The sequence below is a fragment of the Nelusetta ayraudi genome, unplaced genomic scaffold, assembly GCF_046127955.1.
Source record: "Nelusetta ayraudi isolate G7.1 ecotype Tasmania unplaced genomic scaffold, CSIRO-AGI_Nayr_v1 ptg000016l, whole genome shotgun sequence".
Taxonomy (NCBI): domain Eukaryota; kingdom Metazoa; phylum Chordata; class Actinopteri; order Tetraodontiformes; family Monacanthidae; genus Nelusetta; species Nelusetta ayraudi.
This window is the reverse complement of record NW_027466066.1, coordinates 147,506-168,949: the sequence shown is the minus strand read 5'-3', so window position 1 is coordinate 168,949 and position 21,444 is coordinate 147,506. Positions and strand designations below refer to the sequence as shown.

General features: G+C 44.8%; 5 protein-coding genes across 6 annotated transcripts in view; 2 read left to right on the top strand and 3 right to left on the bottom strand.

Annotated features, from left to right (window-relative positions):
• Positions 1–381: 381 nt before the first annotated feature.
• On the bottom strand, positions 382–4,162 carry LOC142886581 (zona pellucida sperm-binding protein 4-like). 2 transcript variants are annotated; one of them, XM_076023590.1, is made up of 13 exons: positions 3,989–4,162; positions 3,356–3,488; positions 3,012–3,136; positions 2,633–2,753; positions 2,310–2,444; positions 2,019–2,191; positions 1,823–1,899; positions 1,603–1,736; positions 1,347–1,530; positions 1,018–1,162; positions 870–939; positions 653–793; positions 382–571 (listed from the first exon to the last, which is right to left on the bottom strand). In XM_076023590.1, the coding sequence occupies exons 2-13, from the start codon at positions 3,381–3,383 to the stop codon at positions 423–425; spliced, it is 1,482 nt and encodes a 493-aa protein (XP_075879705.1). In that variant the 5' UTR covers positions 3,384–3,488; positions 3,989–4,162; the 3' UTR covers positions 382–422. The 2 variants fall into 2 exon arrangements, with proteins under 2 accessions (XP_075879705.1, XP_075879704.1); XM_076023589.1 differs by lacking the exon at positions 3,989–4,162 and having other exon boundaries at positions 3,356–3,981.
• Positions 4,163–4,316: 154 nt separating this feature from the next.
• wbp2nl (WBP2 N-terminal like) lies at positions 4,317–9,275 on the top strand. Its single transcript, XM_076023591.1, has 8 exons — positions 4,317–4,512; positions 4,997–5,105; positions 5,218–5,356; positions 5,724–5,816; positions 5,965–6,162; positions 6,299–6,412; positions 6,961–7,037; positions 7,983–9,275. Exons 1-8 carry the CDS (start codon positions 4,454–4,456, stop codon positions 8,037–8,039), a joined length of 846 nt encoding a protein of 281 aa, XP_075879706.1. The 5' UTR covers positions 4,317–4,453; the 3' UTR covers positions 8,040–9,275.
• A 470-nt stretch (positions 9,276–9,745) lies between these two features.
• On the bottom strand, positions 9,746–16,882 carry LOC142886584 (heme-binding protein 1-like). The gene is made up of 4 exons (XM_076023592.1): positions 16,727–16,882; positions 12,678–12,816; positions 11,318–11,498; positions 9,746–10,638 (listed from the first exon to the last, which is right to left on the bottom strand). Exons 1-4 carry the CDS (start codon positions 16,802–16,804, stop codon positions 10,461–10,463), a joined length of 576 nt encoding a protein of 191 aa, XP_075879707.1. The 5' UTR covers positions 16,805–16,882; the 3' UTR covers positions 9,746–10,460.
• Positions 16,883–19,295: 2,413 nt separating this feature from the next.
• Positions 19,296–21,297, bottom strand: fmc1 (formation of mitochondrial complex V assembly factor 1). The gene is made up of 2 exons (XM_076023588.1): positions 21,032–21,297; positions 19,296–19,864 (listed from the first exon to the last, which is right to left on the bottom strand). Exons 1-2 carry the CDS (start codon positions 21,158–21,160, stop codon positions 19,661–19,663), a joined length of 333 nt encoding a protein of 110 aa, XP_075879703.1. The 5' UTR covers positions 21,161–21,297; the 3' UTR covers positions 19,296–19,660.
• Positions 21,298–21,313: 16 nt separating this feature from the next.
• Positions 21,314–21,444, top strand: part of grin2ba (glutamate receptor, ionotropic, N-methyl D-aspartate 2B, genome duplicate a) — a 133,437-nt gene continuing 133,306 nt past the window's right edge. The window contains exon 1 of the mRNA XM_076023587.1: positions 21,314–21,417. The gene's annotated coding sequence lies outside the window, so the exon portion shown is untranslated. The remainder of the gene's footprint in view (positions 21,418–21,444) is intronic.

The window sequence follows — 21,444 nt, the reverse complement described above, 5'->3', positions numbered from 1 at the left end:
TTGCCAACTATGAACCAGTGCTTTAGGTTCAGGCTGTTAAGTGATCATGGCATCACAAATCTCTGGAGGGTCCAAGCTTCACACTTAAGTTAAAGTCCCAGTGATTGTCACATCCCAAAGGATGCGAAATTTGCATTTGACCCATCATCCCGAGGGAGCGGTGGGCGGCAGCAGTGCCGCGCCCGGGAATCATTGGGTGATCTAACCCCCCCAATTCCAACCCCCAATACTGAGTGCCAAGCAGGGAGGCAATGGGTACCATTTTTACAGTCTTTGGTATGACTCAGCCGGGGATCGAATCCACAACCTACCAGTCTGAGGGCGGACACTGTAGCACTAGACCACTGAGCTGGTTAGTGGTAGATCCGGGGGCGTCAACAAAGCAGAAAAACAACTCTAATGCTTCACAATGAAGGTTAACTTTATTGAGATTGATCACTGCCATCCAGTGCATCGCCATCCTGCTTTGGTTTTGACTTCTGCTTCCTGAAGCTCATCCATATGGTGAAGATCAGGATCAATAGCAGTGTGGCTCCCATAACAGAGAGCATGTACACTGCCACCTGAAACACTGAGGAACAGAGAAACGACAATCAAATATTCCACTGTTTTTGTTTTTTGCATGGAAAGGCACTTTACCACCGGCGCTCACTTCTCTTCTGTTTGACACACAGAGTTTCCCCCACTTGAGTGCCATTCCGTCCCATCAGCAGTGGTCCTACTGACACCAGTTGGACCTTTTCCAATTCAGACCGTGCCGCTCTTCTATGCCTCTGTTGCTTGCCTTCAGACGCTGGTGGAGGAGAAGCACAGGTCTGAACGCTACGCACAAGCACAGCGGTGGGGAAGGTGGAAACAAATGCACTCACAAATGATGGAGCACTGCTGAGCGCAGTCGGTGTCCTGGGTGCAGATTTTCACCCAGCAGTAGAAGTAAATCTGGAAGAGAGATGATGGCACGTGCATTTGGTAAATAGCAGTCATGTGTCTGAGGCGTGCTGGGGGGGGGGGTTGTACCTCCTCTGCGCTAGGCAGTCCTGTTTGCGGGTCCACAAATGCGAAGGTCTTGACGTCAAACCTCCTTACTTGGGAGTGGGAGGTGGTCCGCCCTTGCTTGTCCACCGGGACAGAGCTCCTCATGTTATCCAAAGGGTTGGGACATCTGTCCATGGCGAGAAACAACCAACCCAAAAAAATAAGTCACTTAATAGTTTCTACAGCTCACTTTAAAGATTGCCTATTATACTCATGGTCAGAACTTTTGTTTTTTGCTAAAGTCCAATGGAGTTTCCCCTTAAGACTTATCAATATCTTGCCTTCTTTTTTTTTCTTTTTTTTAACCTTACCCATCGTAAAGAAGCATCCACACAGAATGTCGAGATTCCGGGTATGCAAAACAGTCCTGTACGCGCAAGGACAGCGTGGGATCCGGGGGCGGCTGGGCGATGGAAATCTCCACGTATGCGGCTTTATGCAGGGGCAAGGTCAGTGGAAGCTGGTCCTCGGGGTAGAACGATGTAAAGGATGCGTCTAAGGCAGCAGAATGTATCATTAATATGATCGCCAGAGGCTCGACATGGTGCAGAAGTAGAATTTATCTACCTTTGGCTATTCTCATAAGCACTCTGATGGCTCCCTGTGCAACCACAGGCGGTGGGTTGGTCACTGCATACAGGGACTGCAAATCTGCAGCGCGCTTTAAGTCTGAGGCACTGTATTCACACTGGACCTGGATTCTAAACACACACACGCACACCCTTTTGTTAGCAGTGAATTACATTTTGCACTTCACTGAGTTGCATCATGGGGACGAAAAGCTCACAGAAATTGCGAATTTCTCTGTGCGCTTTTATTCCGCTCCACCAGATCCACCTCATAGATCATCGCATCTCCATCAGCCTGAAAGCCAAAAGATTTATAGGACTCCATATAAAAAGGGTTTCTCACATACATTCAAACTCCACCTCAATGAAGTGTCATAAATTAGTTCGTTTTTTAAAAGAAAAATGTCTGCTTACCTTTGACTTTGTCCCACAGTCCATGACACCAAACTTGAAGATAGCTTCATCTTTGGTGGCCTTGACAGGGGAACAGTGAGGGTGGTCCCTGACTATGAGGTTTCTGGGATCAATGGGTGGGTCTGTATCTGAGGCCATCACTGAAAACACAAAGTGCCCATCCAGAGAGCAGGCTGGGCAGCGTGTGAGAACATATGGGGAAAGAAAGTAAGAAGATTTATAGGAAGAGGCCAAAATACTTTAAAATATCATTGATCAAGTTTCACGGTCAATTCATCATCTTCGCCTTACCATCAAGTCTGTTGTTGCAGGTGAAGTCGTGAGGATCGTAGCAGCATTCATTTTGGAGGCAGGCCTCTTCAGAAAGGCCCTGAGTGGCGCACGGCACTCGCTGGGTTTGCTTTAGATCACAGTTTCCAGGTAACGCTGGGAGGAGTTACAGTTTTGGTGTCATAAACTGGTGCAAAACAACTGCTCATATGAACCAAAAATGGAACACTTTTCTCAAGTTGCTCAAGTTTTGAGCAAGGAGTACGAGCTCTGATCTGAGTTACGAGAAGGAAATGAAACAAATGAAACATAAAACAACTCGATGGCCAATTGCCAACACTCACAAGTTAGAATGAGTTGAATCCTGTTGCTGCGTCTCTCTGGCAGAGGACAGCTGATCTTTACCTTGTACCAGCGAGGGTCGCCTCTCAGCTGCACCTGCAGCTGGATCGCCAGCTTGCCATCCTGAGGGTTTTACAGGGGTGCATGAAATTTACATTTACGCCAAACAAGGCTATGCTGTAATAGGGAAGCATCACAGATTTGGCGTCACCAACGTGAAGAAGTGCTGCAAGTCATTAAAATCTATGCCTAGCCTGTTTCCATCATAAACATTGTTCAATTAAGAGGTCTGCACATTGTACATACAGGTCATTGGGAGAGACAACATCCTTTGAAAGAGTACAGCACTGTACATGGCATACACTCCATCCTTTTATTTACCTCAATCTGAGCGTAGCAGCTGTCATATCTGCTGAGGAAGGCGAGGCTTTGGTTTTTCTCCCTGGTCAGAGTCACTCCACAGGAATCTTCGGAATCAAGCACATTGATTGTGGCCCCTGTGATGTCTGAGGGTGACAAAAATCAAAAACAAAACTAAACGGACATAATATTCGGGTGGGTACCGTTCAACTGTTTCAAACATTAAACAATACAGTTTCTTTACTTTGATGAGGTCATTGCCTGACGTTTTGACCTCAGCTGTGACTTTAAATTTTTTTTTTTTTTTTTACACACACACATATATATATATATATATATATATATATATATTATTTTTTTTTTACCTTGACCATGTATATTACTTTGAACCATTGGTCCGAAAACAGCCTTGATCCTGTGGTCGTAGCAGGTGACTCTCGGCAGGGCGAGCTGCTCAAAGGCTCCCTTCACCTGGACCTCCAAGGAAGAGCAACAGCGCTGCTCCATGAAGGCACAAACGAGGGTGATCAAAAATAGTCTGGCGCAAAGGCAATTCATCTCGCCAATGGATACCACGCGGTTTTTCGCTCGTGCGATTTAAACCTTGGATTCGACCGGGCGCTTTCTTTGAAGCAGGCAGCGGTCACGTGACTTCTGTTAATTAGCGCTAATTAAGTTGCAGCCTGCAGCGATGAGCCGAGCGCGAGCATGGCCTTGTTGTCTTTTGTGCACTTTAGAAAAGTTTTTCTTTCTTTCTTTCTTTTTTTTTTTTTTTTTTTATAAATATAAATCGGATTGGAAATCATATTTAAGAGACGACCACCCTCATAATGATTAACAAAAAAACAGTGGAACACACTGGGGTTTCACGACGACTAATTAGCCAAAGGTCGATGTTTAAATAATACATAGCGCGCTTCCGTGGCTCAGCCCTCGCTCCTCCTCGGGGTGCTGCGGAATTAAATCATTGCGTAACTTAAAGGTCTTTCGAACATCACCTCCCGGTTTCCCCGTGGCGACACTTGTACCCATCGCCATTACGCAAGCTATATATATATATATATATATATATATTGAGAGAAAGAGAGAGGGAGAGAGAGAGAGAGAGAGAGATAATTGGTCAGCAGGACAAAACATTGCTATCATCAATACACGGCTTCAGTTTTCGCCATTGAAGACACAACGTCTCGGTGATATAATCATCTGATACGCTGATTGAAGGAACGGGACGCCAACATTCTGAGATTAAAAGGCCCTTCGGCAATGACAATGGATGCTTTCTGACAGTGATGGCTGTGGCAGCTCCCGGTGAATTGAATTAGTTGACCGTCTGTCACAAGGCAAATCAGAAGTTATCACATGATGCTGTGACGCTACTCGATGACGTGTTCAGGGCTCCCCTTCGTCAGACCGACAGAATTTTAACGCAGGCAACAGGAGGGCTTGAAAACGTTTCGCAAAACATGGCTCTAAATAGGAATCATTCGCACAACGGAGGTGTTTTGATTACTAACGGAGAAAGGTGAGTTTATTTTACCGACAATCTGTAAAAAAATGTGAAGTAATTAGCCAGCTTTTGCATCTCCTCTTGCATTGTTTACCTTCTACTACCCAGTGCGTAGTCAAGATAATGCTAGCCAGCTGCTAACTGCTAGCTGACCTGATTATCATTAGCACAGCCTGCGTATGTTGCGTTTTTTGTTGCTGGTTTACAGTCAAAAATGTTCCTCTCGTCAACAGAAATATTGCCTTTAGTGTCGGCTATTTTGTAACGCCCGTTGTTTGAGCGGTTTACGTAACCATAATGACTAGCTAGTTCCGTTAGCCGTCTTGTCAAAACAGGAAGTAGCTGAGAGTTTTGGGGCAGTATGTTGTCATGTTGTAAAAACTTAACACGCGTGTCATGTCCTTTGGTGACTACACATACACGTGTTGGTAATTGAACATTTATATAAATGCGTTCATATTAACATGTATAATAATAGTTTTTTTTTGTTTTTTATCAGTGTTTTAAGGGAATGTAAGAACGTGGAGCTGGCATTTAGTGACGTCACCAGCAAGACGGACTTGCTGAAAGGGACCAAGAAGGGCACAGTTTACCTCACACCTTACAGGGTAAAGGCCAGAATTACTTTCATATTTTATGAATTTTTCTGGTTGCTATAGTTTGTTGAAACCTGCTGTAACACTCTTCACTCCCCCCCCCCAATCTGATTCTCTGGTACAGTTGTTGTTTGTGTCCAGTAACACCAAGGACTGCCTGGGCTCAGCTATGTTCCCCTATTATCTGATGAAAGGCTGCAGCATTGAGCAGCCTGTTTTTGGAGCCAACTACATCAAAGGGATCGTGTCAGCTGAGGCCGGTGGTGAGTGACTCTTTTATTGTTTCAGTACTACTTTTTTTTTTTGCCGTGGTTGATGTACATTTGTATTTTTTTTATGTGTAAAGCAGAAGCACCACGGTTGTGGAAAAAACACGGAAAACCCAGCCACAGACATGGTCATAGGGTTGATGAAGCGTTTCATTGTAAACGCTAACCCAACAATACCAAGCGTCATCAGCAACGCAATGTTGATTGGCTCTAGAGATCTGATGTATATTTAATTTTGTAAAAGATCGTGCAACATCTTAGTTGGGTAATTTTGGTCAGAAGTTCTTCTCCTGAAACGTACAATGAACATCCAAGTTTTTTTTTTCTGTTACAAATGGGCTCATTTACTGTATCTTGTCAGGCGGCTGGGAGGGTCAGGCTCAGTTCAAGATGACGTTTCTTCACGGTGGCGCCATCGAGCTGGGACAGCATCTCTTCAAACTTGCTTCAAATGGTGAGTTCATGCAAAATCCTGCATCACTTTCACAAGCAGTCCCTTCATTGAAGATCCAGGAATGTTTTCTCAGATGAGGGGAACTTTACATTTACATTTTTTGGGAAGTTCCATCTCAATCGCTGTAATAACCGTGATGTTGCCGCAGCCTCTCGCGCTGCTCCTGCACAGAATGGCGCCTCTGCCTACGGCTACCCCTCACCTTGCGTGATGAATGGCTATGGCCCAGCGCCGCCCGCTCCACCTGGCTATACCTACCAACCACCTGTCCAGGCTAATGGGTTCTACCCGGGTCCCGCTGCTCCCCCTGGCAACATGGGATACCCTTATCCAGCGGCCGCTGCAGGTAAAGAACTGACCAAACCTAATCATTTCTGTAGCGCCTCAGTAAATATATTACTGTTTTTTAAAGTACTTTCTTCATAAATTCTCAGTCAACTGTTTTTTTTTTCTGTCTGTGTTTTGATCTTTTGGCCATCCAGGAATGTACCCAGCTGGATTTGATTACATGGCCCCGCCTCCTCCCTATCCTGGGCCTCCCAAAAACTGGGCGGCACCCTCCCAGAACGGGATGGCGGCGGCACCAGCACCTCCAGGTCGGTTCCTCCCTCACTTTCCCTCCACCCCTCTTCCCCTTTTCCCCTCTCCGTCCGTCCGTCTGCGTCAGTGCACCCGTCACATCCCATCCGTCTGGTCTCCCACTGAATCACTTTGAATCACGCCACCAAAAAAAAACCGGAAGGGTGCCGACGTCTCATCGGCTGCACGTCAAAACCGCTGAGGATAAACAACCCAACCCCGTCCATTCACGTTTTATTTTCTCACACGTCACGGACTTCGGTTGGAAACTGTCTCACATGCGCCGGGTTTTGTCCTCTGTCAAAATGTCACGGCGAGTTTGAGTCACGTGCCTCCCCCGTGCAGCCCTACAGTCCGGCGGTTGGGTTTTTTTTTTGTCTTGAGGATTCCTGGAGCTGTCAGTTGTCGTGCTTCAAATGACTAACACTGACTCCCTCGCATCAATTCTGCCAACAACGTCGGGAGCCGGAGCGTCTGTTCCTAAATATGTTCAGCGAGCAACTCCTGTCTGACTTCAGCCGTCCCTCTCTTTTTCTTTTTTCTAATTCTTTTTTTTTTTCCACAGGCAACGCCAAGGCAGCCGAGGCAGCAGGCACTGCGTATTACAATCCCAGCAATCCACACAACATCTACATGCCCATGGTAAGGACCTCTACGGTCTTCTAATAGAAGCCAAATAAATTCCCCCTCAAAAAACAATTTAGGGATGGGATGCAGTCACCTGATGGCATGAAAACAAACATCAATCTTTTTTTTTTTTATTCCTCTGTCCTGTGGTTTGCAGAACATATTGGCTTTGGAGACAGCTAATTTGTCTTATAAGCATTTTAATGAAAATATATATTCCAATATATGTGTTCTAATACTTTCCCCCACCTCTGTAGTATATCTGGTATATTTCTACTGTCATTTCTAACCTGACTTCTGTCACATTGTGAGTTTCTAATTGTTTTAGCTGAACGTACGTCAGATTTGTTATCATAATATGGAGGTTAGGGAGAATATTTGAAGGTCCCATATTTTTTTCAGGATCGCACTGCAATGGACCTTTGCACCCCTACAGCCAATAACAATAGACCAAAAAGACAACATGAAAATGAAAAAAGCCTTTAGGTTTGCAGAAATTGTTGAATTAGCCCTCTGATTGCAGAGGCTCAATGACTTAAGGAGTCACTGAGCTGGGTGTATCAGTGCCCTTTGTGATGTCACAAAGTGCAGGTTCTCTCAACTGAGGTTCCTGGCGCACAATTTCTGATAATTGGTGCAAAGCAGAAGAAGTACAGGAAGGACTTTTGTCATTTGTGGGGATTTCACAAACACAATACACACACAAACACACTGGATTTGCACAATATGTGACCATTTAAATTTAGCACAATTGTTTGAGGGTCTTGTAGTCATACTACATAATCACTGATGCGTCCTTGCTCTTTTAGCATCTTTTTTAGCAGAGACAAATTCCTTCTTTGGCAAGTTTTTCAGGTGTTTAGTTTTGTTTGTTTTTTTCCTCCAATATTTTTTTTTTTACGCACAGTTGAGTTGACATTTGACAAGCTTTGCATTCCGTTTCTTTCTATTCCCATGCAGGAGCGGCCTCCACCCTACGCACCGAACTCCAACACCCCTGAGAAGAAACAAAACTGAAGCCTGCGACACTCCTCACTCTCTTCCTCTGTCCCTTAAAATCTAATCCAATCCGAGGACTAACACCGAAGGGATACTAACTCGTCTGTCGGACACAGAAAAGCAAAAACGCAAGTAGTGAAGGGCTAAAAGATGCCACCGATGATCCACCAGAGAGAGCGCGATGGGGGGGGGGGGGGGGGGGGGGGGGGCGAGAGCCGCGTTCTTTGCTTTGCTTTGATCCAAATTGACTGTGTGTAACTATGTTTTCTTAGAATCAATCGTTAATGGAACTTAATGACGTTCCACCTAGAGGCCCCATGTAGACGCGCGGACACCAAAAACGCTCCTTGTTGGGAGGTGAGGGGGGGGGAGAGGCAGCTTCGAGAATGTACTTTCCAGGACAGATCAAGTACCAAAACACTTGGCAGCAGCGTTTCACTTCCAGTTTCTCTTGTTATCGATATTAGACGTCATCTTTGCAGTTTCACTAATGGTACATTGCTTATTTTTCTCCAGTAGAAAACAAATAGCCCCGATCCTCACGTCACGACCAGAAGGTTCAGCTCGGTTACAACCAGCTCGACTAGCTAGTGCCACTCTGGTCAGACTGCATCGCTTTGTAGGCATCTTTCACTCACTGACCGATGCCCAAAATTGCAAAGGCAAATGTTTACGAAGACAAATTGAGTTGGAAGGGAGGCGGGAGAGGATCGGTTAGAAATCTTAACTAACAAAACTTGTATACGTGCAATATTTCAGCCCCCAGTGACGGGCCGAAGCTGCTCGAGTGACCCTGTGCTCTGCTCCCAGCTTCTATTGTATTCATGCATGCAAAGCCGGGGCTGAAAGCAGAAACTCTGCTCTGTGTGTGTCGTTACACCAGTGTGAGGTTACAGGACCATCGTGTTACATGAACAGACTCGCTGGATTTTTTTCTTTTTCTTTTTTTTTTTTTTGCCTGCCGTTGAAACATCTGAGCGTAACACATTTATTACTGATCGAGGTGCCAGCTGGTCGTTTGATTGGCCCCTTCCTCATTGTAGATGATCAGTCAGCACCCATCACCTGGATAATGTTTGCACTCAGGTGTGGTGGAGAGAGAGAGAGAGAGAGAGAAAGAGAGAGAGAGAGAGAGAGAGAGAAGAGGTTTTTTTGAGGGGTTGTTGGTTTGCATATGTTAATCAGATTGCTCTATTTTATATTCTGTTTCAGTAATTTTCCTCTCTAAAATCTAATAAATATCCCAGTAATTGAGTTTGGCTTTTTGCTTTTTTTGTGTTGGATTTATGACTTTTTAATTATTCAAACATTAATTATTAATTATTATTTAACTGTAACCAACAGTGAATCCACTAAGTTCATAAAATTGGCTTTAAGATATTTTTTCAACATTGACCAGATCATCGATTCACTGTATGATGTGTATTTGTTTTCACCTAAACCTGATTATTCAAGTGTTTCTCCTTTTTTGATTGGTTTTGTTACCGTTTGAGTTATATAACAAAAATACATTTGCTGCTCTCATATTAAACGACTTAGTCCCTCAGTCCTATTGCACAACAAATAGTGGACATTTCGAAGCTAATGCCCTTCATTTTATTGGTCAACACAGAAGATTAACACTGTGGCAAACTCGGGAATCAAAATATCCCAGACAGGATTGCACGACACCCGAAACTGAGACTGCCCGGAATAACATATTGATCGTAAAACACTATCAAACCGCAACATTATATTCACCCCTTCACAGGAAATCACACTGTACAGAAAAAAAAATGTTACAAGACGGTCGTAATAGTCTGAATAAATGAATCTATCATGCACTAAAACACAACAAAAAGTAACCACACGTTGTTTACACCTAAAACTATCGTAACCCACTCACGGCACTCCATCCGTTAATTCATAATGACTAACTCTACTTTATGGCTCGGCTCCTAATGACTTCCAATTCCATACATCGGGGGGGGGGGGGAAAGGAAGTGTGCTTCTCAATACCATGTACACACAATGTTTAGTTAATAGCTACATGTCATTCAAGTCTCACTTGGCGTTCTTCAGCGGGAGGATGGGGGGGCGAAGAGCTCCAGTGGGACTTGGTCGACAATGTCGGCCTAAATCAAATTAGAACACAGATTAGAATGTGAATGCGACAAAAACAACAAAATACTAAACTACATGTGTGTTCAAACAGTCCTAGGCTTCATGTATTGAGCAGATGGTTAAAGGGGAATAAAGGCAACATGGGTATCCTGTATTCTTCTCCATGTGGGTTCAAGGGTTTGTCAAGTCACCAAGATTGCTCTCACCAATCGATACCGTTAGAGCTACAGGGTTGCCACTCATGAAATGACTGATTTTTTTTTAAATAGAGATCTATATATACATGTATGTGTATTTCTTTTCTTCGTTGAGTCAAGTCTTCAGCGCGAACTCGTCCTAGGGCTCCTCCTGGAGGAACCACACCTCGTTGCGGCGTCCGTAAGGCTTCAGCGGTGGGTCGTAGCTGCAGCAGAAGTACTGCTTGCGCTGGAAGGGGGCCGTCTCGCCAAGGGTGCGCGTCAGACGCAAGGCCTCTGCTCGGTACTCGCTCTCGCCCGCAAAGCCTCCAAACTGCCTGAACGCAAGACAGATAACGCACCAGGGCAGTCAGTGATGATTGTATTCAAAGTTAGAAGCTTCATCTTTGAAAGAAAAGACTCGTTCATTTGGTTCCCAATTAAGAAACTCTGGTAATAATTGCTTGACAGAATTATGAAATTGAAATGAAATGAAAAAATCAATCGTACAAATCAGAACGCGATTAACTGTGGTTAACTATGGAAATTCAGAACTTAATTGCGATTTTGAAAATTAATTGTTTAACAGCCCCAGTGAAAACTGAAGAGCGTAGTTTGGCAATTAAATCTTTCCAATTAAATCTTTCCAATAACATTCATCGTGTCTGTACTGTTTAGACTAGCGTGTATACACATCCCCCCTCCTTTTTTTTCTTAAAAAAGGTATATATATATATATATATATATATATATATATATATATATATATATATATATATATATATATATGCATACATAACTACTACTAATACTACCAGAGGTGGCCCGCCGCGATTTTACAGCACATGTACCGCTAGTACTACAAATCCCAGAATGCTCTGCTGGTATTTTGGCACGTCAATCAGGACAGGACGTCCTGTCCTGATTGACAGGTTTTAAATTTTGGCCCCAATGTGTATTTTGCGTGTATTTTTACGTTGTACATACAAATGACATTTTTTGTCGGAAAACACCTACAACGCGTAGACGGTCATGCCGGGCCGCTCCTCCACCCTGATGGCGCTGTCCTTGGGGGCCGGCGGGCTCTGCTGGTAGGCGAAGGGGATGCGGATGGCCACCGTCAAGCGGCGAGACAGCACGCCGTCGTTGCGAGGATAGACGGTGATGATAATCGGAGCCGCAGTGCCCATCGCCTCACCTAAGAGCAGACAGCCGCGTTGTTTAAAGCACACAGCCCAACCACAGAGGACGACACCCTACAGCAAAGAGAGCAACTCGAAAGGTCAGTTTGGGTTGCAGCACATTGAGGTCTCCCCACTCTGAATTTCTCTACATATTTTTGCAAAGCTGCAAAAAGAAAAATATTTGCTTGGCCATCTAAGACAGCCAGAATGTTTTTGTTTTTTTTCTTGTTTGGTGTTTTTTGGTGTTGGGCATTGGGGAGGAATGACTGGCCACGTAATGGTAGAAAAACCGAAGGCAGAAAGAAAGAAGATAAATGTAATTATGTAATTTTTTTTTTTCATTCTTTTTGTTTCTTTGCTGCACCACACACTGAGACAGAAGCCCTGAGACGACAGTCTGCTGCCTCTGCTGTCTGTGACCTTTATGAAGATTTTTTTCTATTTAATTCCGTAGCTCTATAATCTTGAGTCAGTTCTTGTTTTGCCTTGTAACTGCAGTACCCCTTCCACAATTGCACCGTCACAAGTCTGCTGAGGAGTCAAACACTCAACGCAAGGTTCCAATATTAATTCCTCCCTTCTTGACGTGTGTCTTGAGTCTGAAAGCAAGTCCAATCCGAGTCCATGTGGCAGGGTTCCCTGTAGTTGTACATGATATTTTCTTTCAACCCTGATATGTTGCTAAAAAAAAAGATTGACAAGGGCTCCCCGCCTTCGCGTTAGATGACTTGCATTCAAGTTGACAAGACTCATTTGACTTCCCGTCAGTTAGAATTGAAGAGCCTAGACAGAGAAACGTCATGGTATCCCTCAAGGATCCGTCCTCGGGCTCTTCTAACTTTTCTTTCTCATTTTAACTTCTTGGGCTAGCCTTTGTTATGAGGTGTTGAACCGTCAATTGATATTGTTACGCAGATGACTCACAGCTGTATGTCAATGAGTCCTTAATTTAAAAAGAAAAATTGAATGGCAGTTATTGCATATTGTTATTGCGATAAGTGAATATAGAGCTTTCTACAACTACACGCACACACTCACACTCACACATGCAAATAAGTGTTGAGCTGTTGCAGTCTGTCCAGAATCCCTTCGACTAATAGCAAGACAGAAACTGGAAGAGGACTACTGCTTAAATGTAGTCCTATGTTTTTTTTGCATACTTTTTTTCCCCCATTTATATCACACTGGCTTACCTTGTTCGTTGCTCCCGCCGATGTACATGAGCAGTTTTCTCACCAGCTCACCAGTAACCTGGTCGAAGGTTCGTCCCTCAGACGAGACGATGGCGTATTTGGCTCCGTCGTACCGTCTAACCTCAAAACTGACTCCATCCTACAGCAAGAGGAGGCAAAATCAGAATCTGCACACACACACAACACACACACACACACACACACGCACACCCTCATAGTTGTTTTTCCCCCTGTGGATATTCGGGCGGAGGAGATTTTAACCCCCCCCCCCGTGATTCACCTCTTGCACGCTGATGCTGACAATCTGCTCCCAAAGCACCAACGCATTGAAATGGCAGGCCCCTTACACTTGAAGGGCTCCAGTGCGTGCGAATGTGTGCAGCGCGCGTGTGAGGAGTGTGAAGCCGATGCGGGCGGCCAAATGAGAGCCACTCCAAACATATTTACAGTGATTTGATTTAATTCCTTCCTCTGCTCTGCAGTTGTTCAGTCAGCCTACAGAGAATAATGGGCCATAGAGGCGCGCTCTTACGTAACAGTGCGCGCACACGCATGCACACACACATGCACGCACGCACGCACGCACAGCCACCCCACACACACCTCGAGACACACAGCGTTAACGTGATGCAACAGTTCAGCATAAAACTATGATTAATCATGACTAATGTGGAGTCTGTTGATGCAGCTGCTAAGCAGTCACCTCAGTCGGGGGCGCTGTGCTCACCACAGGTTACCGATGCAGACTCGGCTGAGTTTTTTTTTACTGTTTTGGCTCGACGTTCAGCATCGGAATTCAAATTCTGCGAAGTCACCGCCGTCCCTCCACCTGAACGCTGCCGATCTATTGGGAAGCTGCTGTTTGCCCGTGATGCGATTTGTTCGGCAGCGACCTTAAGAAAGAGCACTGGGGGCATTATTTCCACCCCGTGTTCTCCGAATCCCCTCTCCACCCCCTCCAACCCCCACCAATGCGCACACTCCCTTCTTCCTCTGAGAAAAACAAAAACAAAAATGAAAAATACCTCTTGGATTTACCATGTGCACAAAACCATGAAAGATTTAGCAATCTGTGCATTTTCTGCGAATTTTCGAGTTATGTGTAACATTGAGTGATTTCAGTGCAAAATAAAGATAACTGCAACTGGAAAACAAACGTGTAATTAAATTCCAGTTACTACAAAAAAGGCTGGGCTTTATGTTAATTCTAATTTTATTCTTGTTGCTTTGCATGTTTTTCGCACGACATGAGAGCCGTCCTTTTCATTTTCCCCTCTACAGACAAAAGTTTTGATACTATTCTGAAGCTTCTGATTGGCTCTCCCGGCAAGCTCCAATCTGTGATCTGTCTTGTGTTCTGAGTACTGGTGGAATCTTAACGCTGTCGGGTCCGAACAGTTGAGAATGTTTATTCAAAATTTGGAAAAAGTAGTCAAAATGAAATCAAATGTAATTAGTTACATTACTTGAATAAAGTATTTGAAATACTTACACAACTATTGCATTGCATTGCATTTTTTTTCCGGATACATTTTTTTTGGCATTTTGCAATAACATGTTGCATTCTCATTCCTCATTTGCACTACACTGACGTAGTTGCTATCCTTACACCACGGGCCGCCAAGTAATACAATTTCAATGCTCTGTATATCTTACATATATTGTACAATTGACAATGAAGCTACCTTGAACCTTGAATAGTGTAACTAGTAATTGTAACCAGTTAAATTTGCAAGGTAATCTTCCCGACACTGGTGACAGGTACCCGGGCGCCTCCACAGCAATTACGGAACGACCTGTCGGTTGGGACCGTCATTAACGTCGTTAGCATTGTGCGCCTTGACTTAGCCTGCAGTTGGTGCGTTAATTTACTTGTCATACATGTGAGGCTGCGTGCGTTCGCCGGCAGCCTCGCGTCAGGCCTGGCGGCGATAATCAGCGGTTGTCTCGCAAGGGGTGTTCCGACTCGGTATTCTGGGTCGCAGCACAGCGTTCGTTTTGAATTCCGCCCCCATGGCTGCTCCGTGCGTTGGCGTGGCCCCGCTCGGCCGCCCGACTGCCTGTGTGTATTCTGTGTCAGCTTTAATTAAGAGCACGAGGTGTCCGAGTGCGTCACGGATCGGGTGGCCAGCTCTGATTTCAATACCTGCGGTCTGAGACAAACCCAGTCAAGTCCAGAGATTTGATGAAGCTTGGAGCTCGGACTTCATTCCAGTGCTCAATGAAGCGGGGCCCCCACTCCATTGACCTGCATTGTGATGCAACTCGAATCAGTGACTAATGAGTGGCTCGAATTGTCTTGGTCCACTTTTTCTCTCTCACTTGAAGTCATCTTTAAATCACAAAAACGACTTTGGCGAAGTCATTTTATGCTACTTCCACTTGTTCTGGATGTTGCTAAAAGGCCTCTCTTGGCTGTCAAGTGCACAATGAACACTGACTTAAAGGTCCCATATTATACCCATTTCAGATCTTTGTTTTTTCCTTCTTCTGGACTTGTTGGGGAGCCTTGTACTGAAGGACAAAAAAAATCAATTCTATTGATCTCCAGAAAAACAAATATTAGCCTCTTGTTACATTCCCTCGAAAAAGCCCAGTTTTATCCTCTAGTTTGTTGTATCAGCTGCATGGTTGGAAGGAAACAAACATTTGGGGATTTCAGTGGACCAAATTAATACCTGGCTGTGTTTTTTTTTGCCACTACCTGCCCTTTGTGATGTCACACCTTTCCATGGTTGGTGGCAAAAGACCCCAGCCTGGTAGGGTGGGTTCAGCCCTATGAGATTGGGCCACAGCTGGCCTTGCTTTTGTCTCTTTCCAAACATGTGGAAGCAACAACCAAAAAAAAGCGTCCGTTTTAACAGGATGCTGAAACTGATTGTTTTTGCTGGAGGCTGTAAACAGCGAGCTAAATATGCCGTTTTCTGAGGATCTATGTTTTTTGATATAATGAGTCAGGCGAAGCTGCTGGAATAGAGAAAAAAAGCACGACAAGAGCCGTTGTTTTTCGTTATTTTCGGGGGAAAGTCAGAGTCCGGCCGGCCTGTCAGTGGGTAAAAGTGTCAGTTTGGCTCATCGCGTCCGGCCGCTTCACAAGGGATTACAAGTCCCCTTTTTTTAAAATTTTATTTTATTTTGTCTGTGTAGCCCGTCTGCCCGTCAACTGTTACCTCCAATTCAGAGATAAATCGCACAAAGCCACGATTCAAAAAAAAAAAAAAAAAAAAGCCCGTGGCGAAGCGAAACATTACATGGTTGTGTGCACATTTACAGTGGCGCGCTGCGGGTCAACTGGGCACGAGAGAAGGACCTCGAAATGGCTGTTAGGCACTGCTTCACTTAGCAACACACATCAGTGAGCTCGCCGCACCCCAGCACTGCCAGCGTATGGGCGAGCGCAACATATAAACCTATGTAAATATAAACTGGGAGGTGTGTGTGCGTGTGTGCGTGTGCGTGCGTGTGCGTGCGTGTGTGTGTACGCCGACATGGAAAAAGGTCGTGCCCTCTCTCTGCTCTGTCACTGCGATGTGCACGCACGCACGTCCACGACCTATCTGAGCTCGCGCGCGCACACCCACACACACTAATTGATCCGGCATCCTCTTACAGGGCAGGGTCGGCTGGCGGCTGCGCTCTGATGTTATGTTCTGACGCGCGCACGGGGAACACGCGCACCCCAATTCAATGTCAGAGGACGTGAGGACGCACAGTCTCACGCGCTTTTCGCATTTATCACTCCGACTTCATTTGTGACCGTTTTCATTGGCTCGCCACTTTAAACTGCCTATTATTGGTGACGAGGGTTTAAAACGATATAAAATTGATTATTACTCCATTTGTTATTATTTATTTTTCTTTCACTTACTTAACAATAACACGCCAAATCCTTTGTTCAACCTTTATCCAAAGCGGGGAATGAAGTAACGGCGCAACAAGCGCGATAAACGGGCGCGTAATCAAAGCCTCGAATTGAGGGAGAGGCGCGTAAGGCGTTTGGAGGACGACAGACAACTTTCCCCGCTCCACCTCGCCTCCCCTTCGCCTACCTTGGTCTCGCTGCTGAGCAGCTTGTACACCGTCTCCTCGGTGTTGCCGAAGAGCGAGTTCTTGATCATGCCCAACATGTTGCTCCCTCCGCGTCCTCCTCGCTCTTTCTCTTCTCCTCCTCCTCCGAGTGCCTCAGACGTCCAAGTCAACTTTCCTCGCTCCCTCCCTCGCTGTCATAAAACGCCTCCCGATGAACCTCTTCGCCGCGATCCAGATGTTCCGACGCGCAGCCCGTCTTCCTCCTCCTCCGCTTCCTCGTCCTCCTCCCCCTCCTCCTCCTCCAGAGGTGATGGTGGGATTTCTTTCTCGCTCGCAGCTGATGCTGACTCCTCTCCTCTCCTCAGCGGTGGCCCGAGCAGTGAGCAGCGAGCGCGTCAGTCTCTACGGTGTCTCCGCCCTCCCTCCACCCCCAATCCCTCCTTCGAACGCAGGGATGTCAAACGCAAATACACCGTGGGGCCAAAATGTAAAACTTGGACAAAGTCGCTTGCCAACATTGATATGTATCGAAAAACTAAAATAGTTTCTTTCTGTATGGACCCAAACAAGTTTAATACTATGCAATAAATAACTTTAATATTGCAAACATGCAAAATCTAATTTCAAATAATTATCAAAATAAATAAAATCTTAGTAAAAAATTGTAAGCCTCTTTTTCCACAGGCTGATAATAAATTTAAAAATGATTTAACAACAATAAACCAAGTAAGTCATAATCAGTGTTGGGATTACTCCAAAAAAGTAGTCCAACTACTGATTACTCGCTTGAGCCTTAAAAAGTAATCTAATTACTTCTTGAAATTACTTTGTTTCAATCACAAATTACTTTAGCTTAAAAAGATAAAGTGACAGTTGAGAACATCTTGTTTCCTGCACATAACGTACAATGAACCACAGTATTCTTTGATTTAGACGAGATTAACGTATTTCCAGCTATCAAACGCAGTTGCTGTTTTTTCTTTTGCCGCCGGCCGTCATGCTGGTTTTGCTGCGTTGTCGTACATCAATGACGTTGCATGCACGGCTGCATCATCAATCTGCGACATCGTTGTTTTCGGTTGTTTTTCTAAATTTCAGACATTTTGAGGAAAACATATTTTTAGCTTGCAAAATATTTCAGAAAAGTAATGGGATCGTGACTTGATAAAGCAATTATGATAGGATTACCAGTTTTGCCACAGTAATCCAGTTACATTACTCTAGGTAGTAGTTAAGTAGTTTAATTACAGTAGTGGATTACTTAGTAATAGATTACTCGCCAAAACTGGTCATAATAATATCCTTCAGTGAACGTCTTGTCCTGATTGAAGTACCCGCAAAGCATTCTGGGATTTGTATTATTTGTGTAGTATTAGCAGTACGTGTGCTGTGTAATACCGACGGGCCAGCTCTAGTAGTGATTTCGTATTTGATCGTGGGCCAAATATAATTTCACTGCAGGCCAAATTTGGTCTGCGGGCCAGAGTTTGACACCTGCGTTCTAACGCTTACTCATCATTACCTTCTGGACTTCTTAATGGAGGCGAGTCATTTATTTGACCTCCCCGCCCCCCCTTCCCACCCGATAGACCTCCTACTTGCAGTTCAAATTGCATTGCAGCCTGGAGAATCACCCACTCGCCCCCAGCCCCTCCCCCATCAGCTACCCCGACTCTGCATTTTTGACTCTAACCTTCAAGTGCAACCACTCCCCTGGGAGTAAACCATCCCACAATTCTGCACGTCAGTGCGTTCGGCTCCAGGATGCAAGCGGAAAACAGCGGGCCCGTGGAAAAGCGCATTTTTACGTCCGACCCTCTGTGCTGTACAAATTTTGACACAAGCCGTTGGTCTGTCACTACGCATCGGAGTTTCCCCCTCCGATGCCGGGCTTGTGCTGGGTTCAGGGCAGCGCATGGGTGCACCGTCTTACTCCCCGTGTCACTGTGAGTTGCTTGCTTTGGGGTTAGTCTATTTAAACTCGCACTGAAGGCAACGTTAGTCACCACTGGAGAGCAAAAGTAAGCAGTAAGGGTAGATGTAATGGGAGGGAAAAAAAAAAGAGCAGGATGGATAATAGTGGGTGAGAAAAGCTGAGGTGCTGGATGACAGAGAGGTCAGGCTGGGTGCAGGGCAACTGCGTTTCACCCCAGTCAGGTCTTTCAAATTTCTCTTTCAGTCACAGAGACTTTAACATCAGACCTAAATATCTGCACTCTAATTTTGAATGCAAAGGTTTTTTTTCAAGCTCCTAATGAGAACATACATAGCAGTTCTATGATGATATGACCATAGCCTGTTATTGTTTTCTGGAGATCGGGATACTTTTTGACCAGTTAAATTACAGCCATTGAATAAAAACTATTCTCCTTTTATCGTATTATGTGCGTATCCTTCTTCTGTCTATTTTCTATTGATACATGGTCGAGTCAAAGACATTGCTAACTAACCCAAAACAAGGCGAATCCCATCTTGCATGTTCTTAATATTTCTTGCTTATCATCGTCCGATCCCTTTTATCTTTACCTAGTTGCTATAATCCCTGCAAGTAAGAAATTGGATGGCGCTTTTGAAATGAGTAACATACAATAACATTTAAACATGTCACATTTTAATGGGGGAGAAAAAAAACATTAAATGTACATACAGTCATTGAAATGTTATGTTAGGGAAAACAATGAAAAACATACGCTGAGTGAGTGCGAATGCAGCTCCTACCAGCATTCTGCCAGTTAAATAACACACAACGTACATGACGTACGGAACTTACAACCACATTTTCTCATTTTGAACTCCAGTATCAGAAGGAAAATGGCAATAAACTCCGAAAACAAAAATAACAACAACCAAAAAACTATGAGCGGAGCTCCATGAGAGCAGATTAATCAGCCACAAACGGGGCCGTTTCTGAGGAAAGTCCCGATCTTCCTTCAGCATCACGCCCTCCCATGGCTTCACTTCTCCCAGCCTTTGCCTCCTGGCTGTTTTGGCAACCTGAGCCCTACCAGGCCGGCCACCTCCTCTGGGTCACGCTCTCCCTTGGCGTGGTAGAGATTGTGCAGCAGCTGGTGGCTCCTCGTCGATGCCAGCAAACACAGGTACGTGCGCGAGTCATGGTGGGCCTCCTGCTGGGCACGGCAGTACTGCTCACTTGTTACCTGTAAATTGAAGACAAAAAAGGGAGATTGACAAGAGGCTCTGTGGGACAAATAAGAAAATGAAAATGCAGCTTGCTGAAAATGTCAAATATCCAACATATTTTATTAGCATTTCAGAAGCCAGAGGGGGATGAGGAAATGCATTTGTCCAACCACCAGCAAAGGCACCAAATGTGCTTATATCACAGCATTTTTCAAGCAGTGTGTGGGTTTTTCTTCCAACATCCATCAGACCTCCATGGAGTTGAAGTGTTAGCTCCAATCCGATGTAACATTCCATGTATACATTGAAATGCCTCGAGGGCTACTCAGGGTTGGGACAAATAAACCCTGACAAGCGAGATTTGCCGGCGGCTATTTAGCTTCGGTGACCGCACATGCATCCAGCCACCCTGGTGAGCCATGTTCTCCCAAGCAGAAGCAATACAGGCTCTGAGCCTACATGCCTAATAAGCGCTCATGGTGCAACTCACGGTTGTGTTTTGGTAAACATATAAACAACAGATTAGTTTGTTGTTATTATTAGATGTGTGGATTTTCTAATCTGTCTTTCTAGGAAAGAAAAATTGTTGGACAGATTCAAATAATGAATGAGGAGATTAATTTCATAGGGACAGTAGACTAAAAGAGGTTCATTGAACATCAAATTAATAACATTTTAAGCTTTTGGGAAGTGCAGGTGGTATGATACATATTGCTTCAATTTTTGAAGTTACTTCAAGTGCACTGAAGTGTAAATGTAGCGCTTGAAAGGGCCAAATGTCAACAACAATTCCAGCACATATCCAATGCAATTTGGTTAATTATTCAAAAGACGGAACCAGCAACATTATCACTCAGGTTCCAGCTTTGGGACATACTATGCTTCATTAGCTCAAGGCTAACGTTAGCTTGTCCTTCTGACTCACTCTAACCTTGTGTTTACCTTGCCTAGGATGTAAACATACCTCAAGGTTGGCTCTGACACTCTGCTGAGTAGTACATTCAATGCATTCCCAAAGTTTCTAGCGAATTCACTTTTAAAGTGATCAAACTTGCTTTGGTAATGTTATAAATAATGTCAAACGTTATTGCGATGACAGCTAAGCTAGCCAGGCACTTCACGTGCAGTTTGTAATGGCAGTTACCAAGCTGCACTCGGCTGGGGAGGGGGCGGAGGACACTCGCCTTGTTCTTTCGGAACTGGTCCATAACATAGCTGTAGGCCAATGAGTTTTTGTAACTCCGTCCTTGAATGGCACGCAATTCCTTCAGAATTCCTCGGCAGACTCGTAGCGGCGACGACAGAGTCGCCATGGCTAAAACGCTGGTGTTGTGATCGTGCAGCTCGGTGCTCTCCGTCGAGCAAAGGCACGACTAATCTACACCAGAACAGTCGATTCAGTTACTGTATAAAGTCAAACACAAGGTGGCGGTGCAACCCAATGGGAGACGACGACGAGTTTCGCCTTCAAGCCGGCTGCAACAGTTTGAACACACCATGTACATTTCTCCAAACAAGAACAAGAATAGCAACAACTCTTCGAAGTACCTCCCTTCGAAAGAAAGCAACCGTGAGTGGATACGGAAGCGCCTGCGTT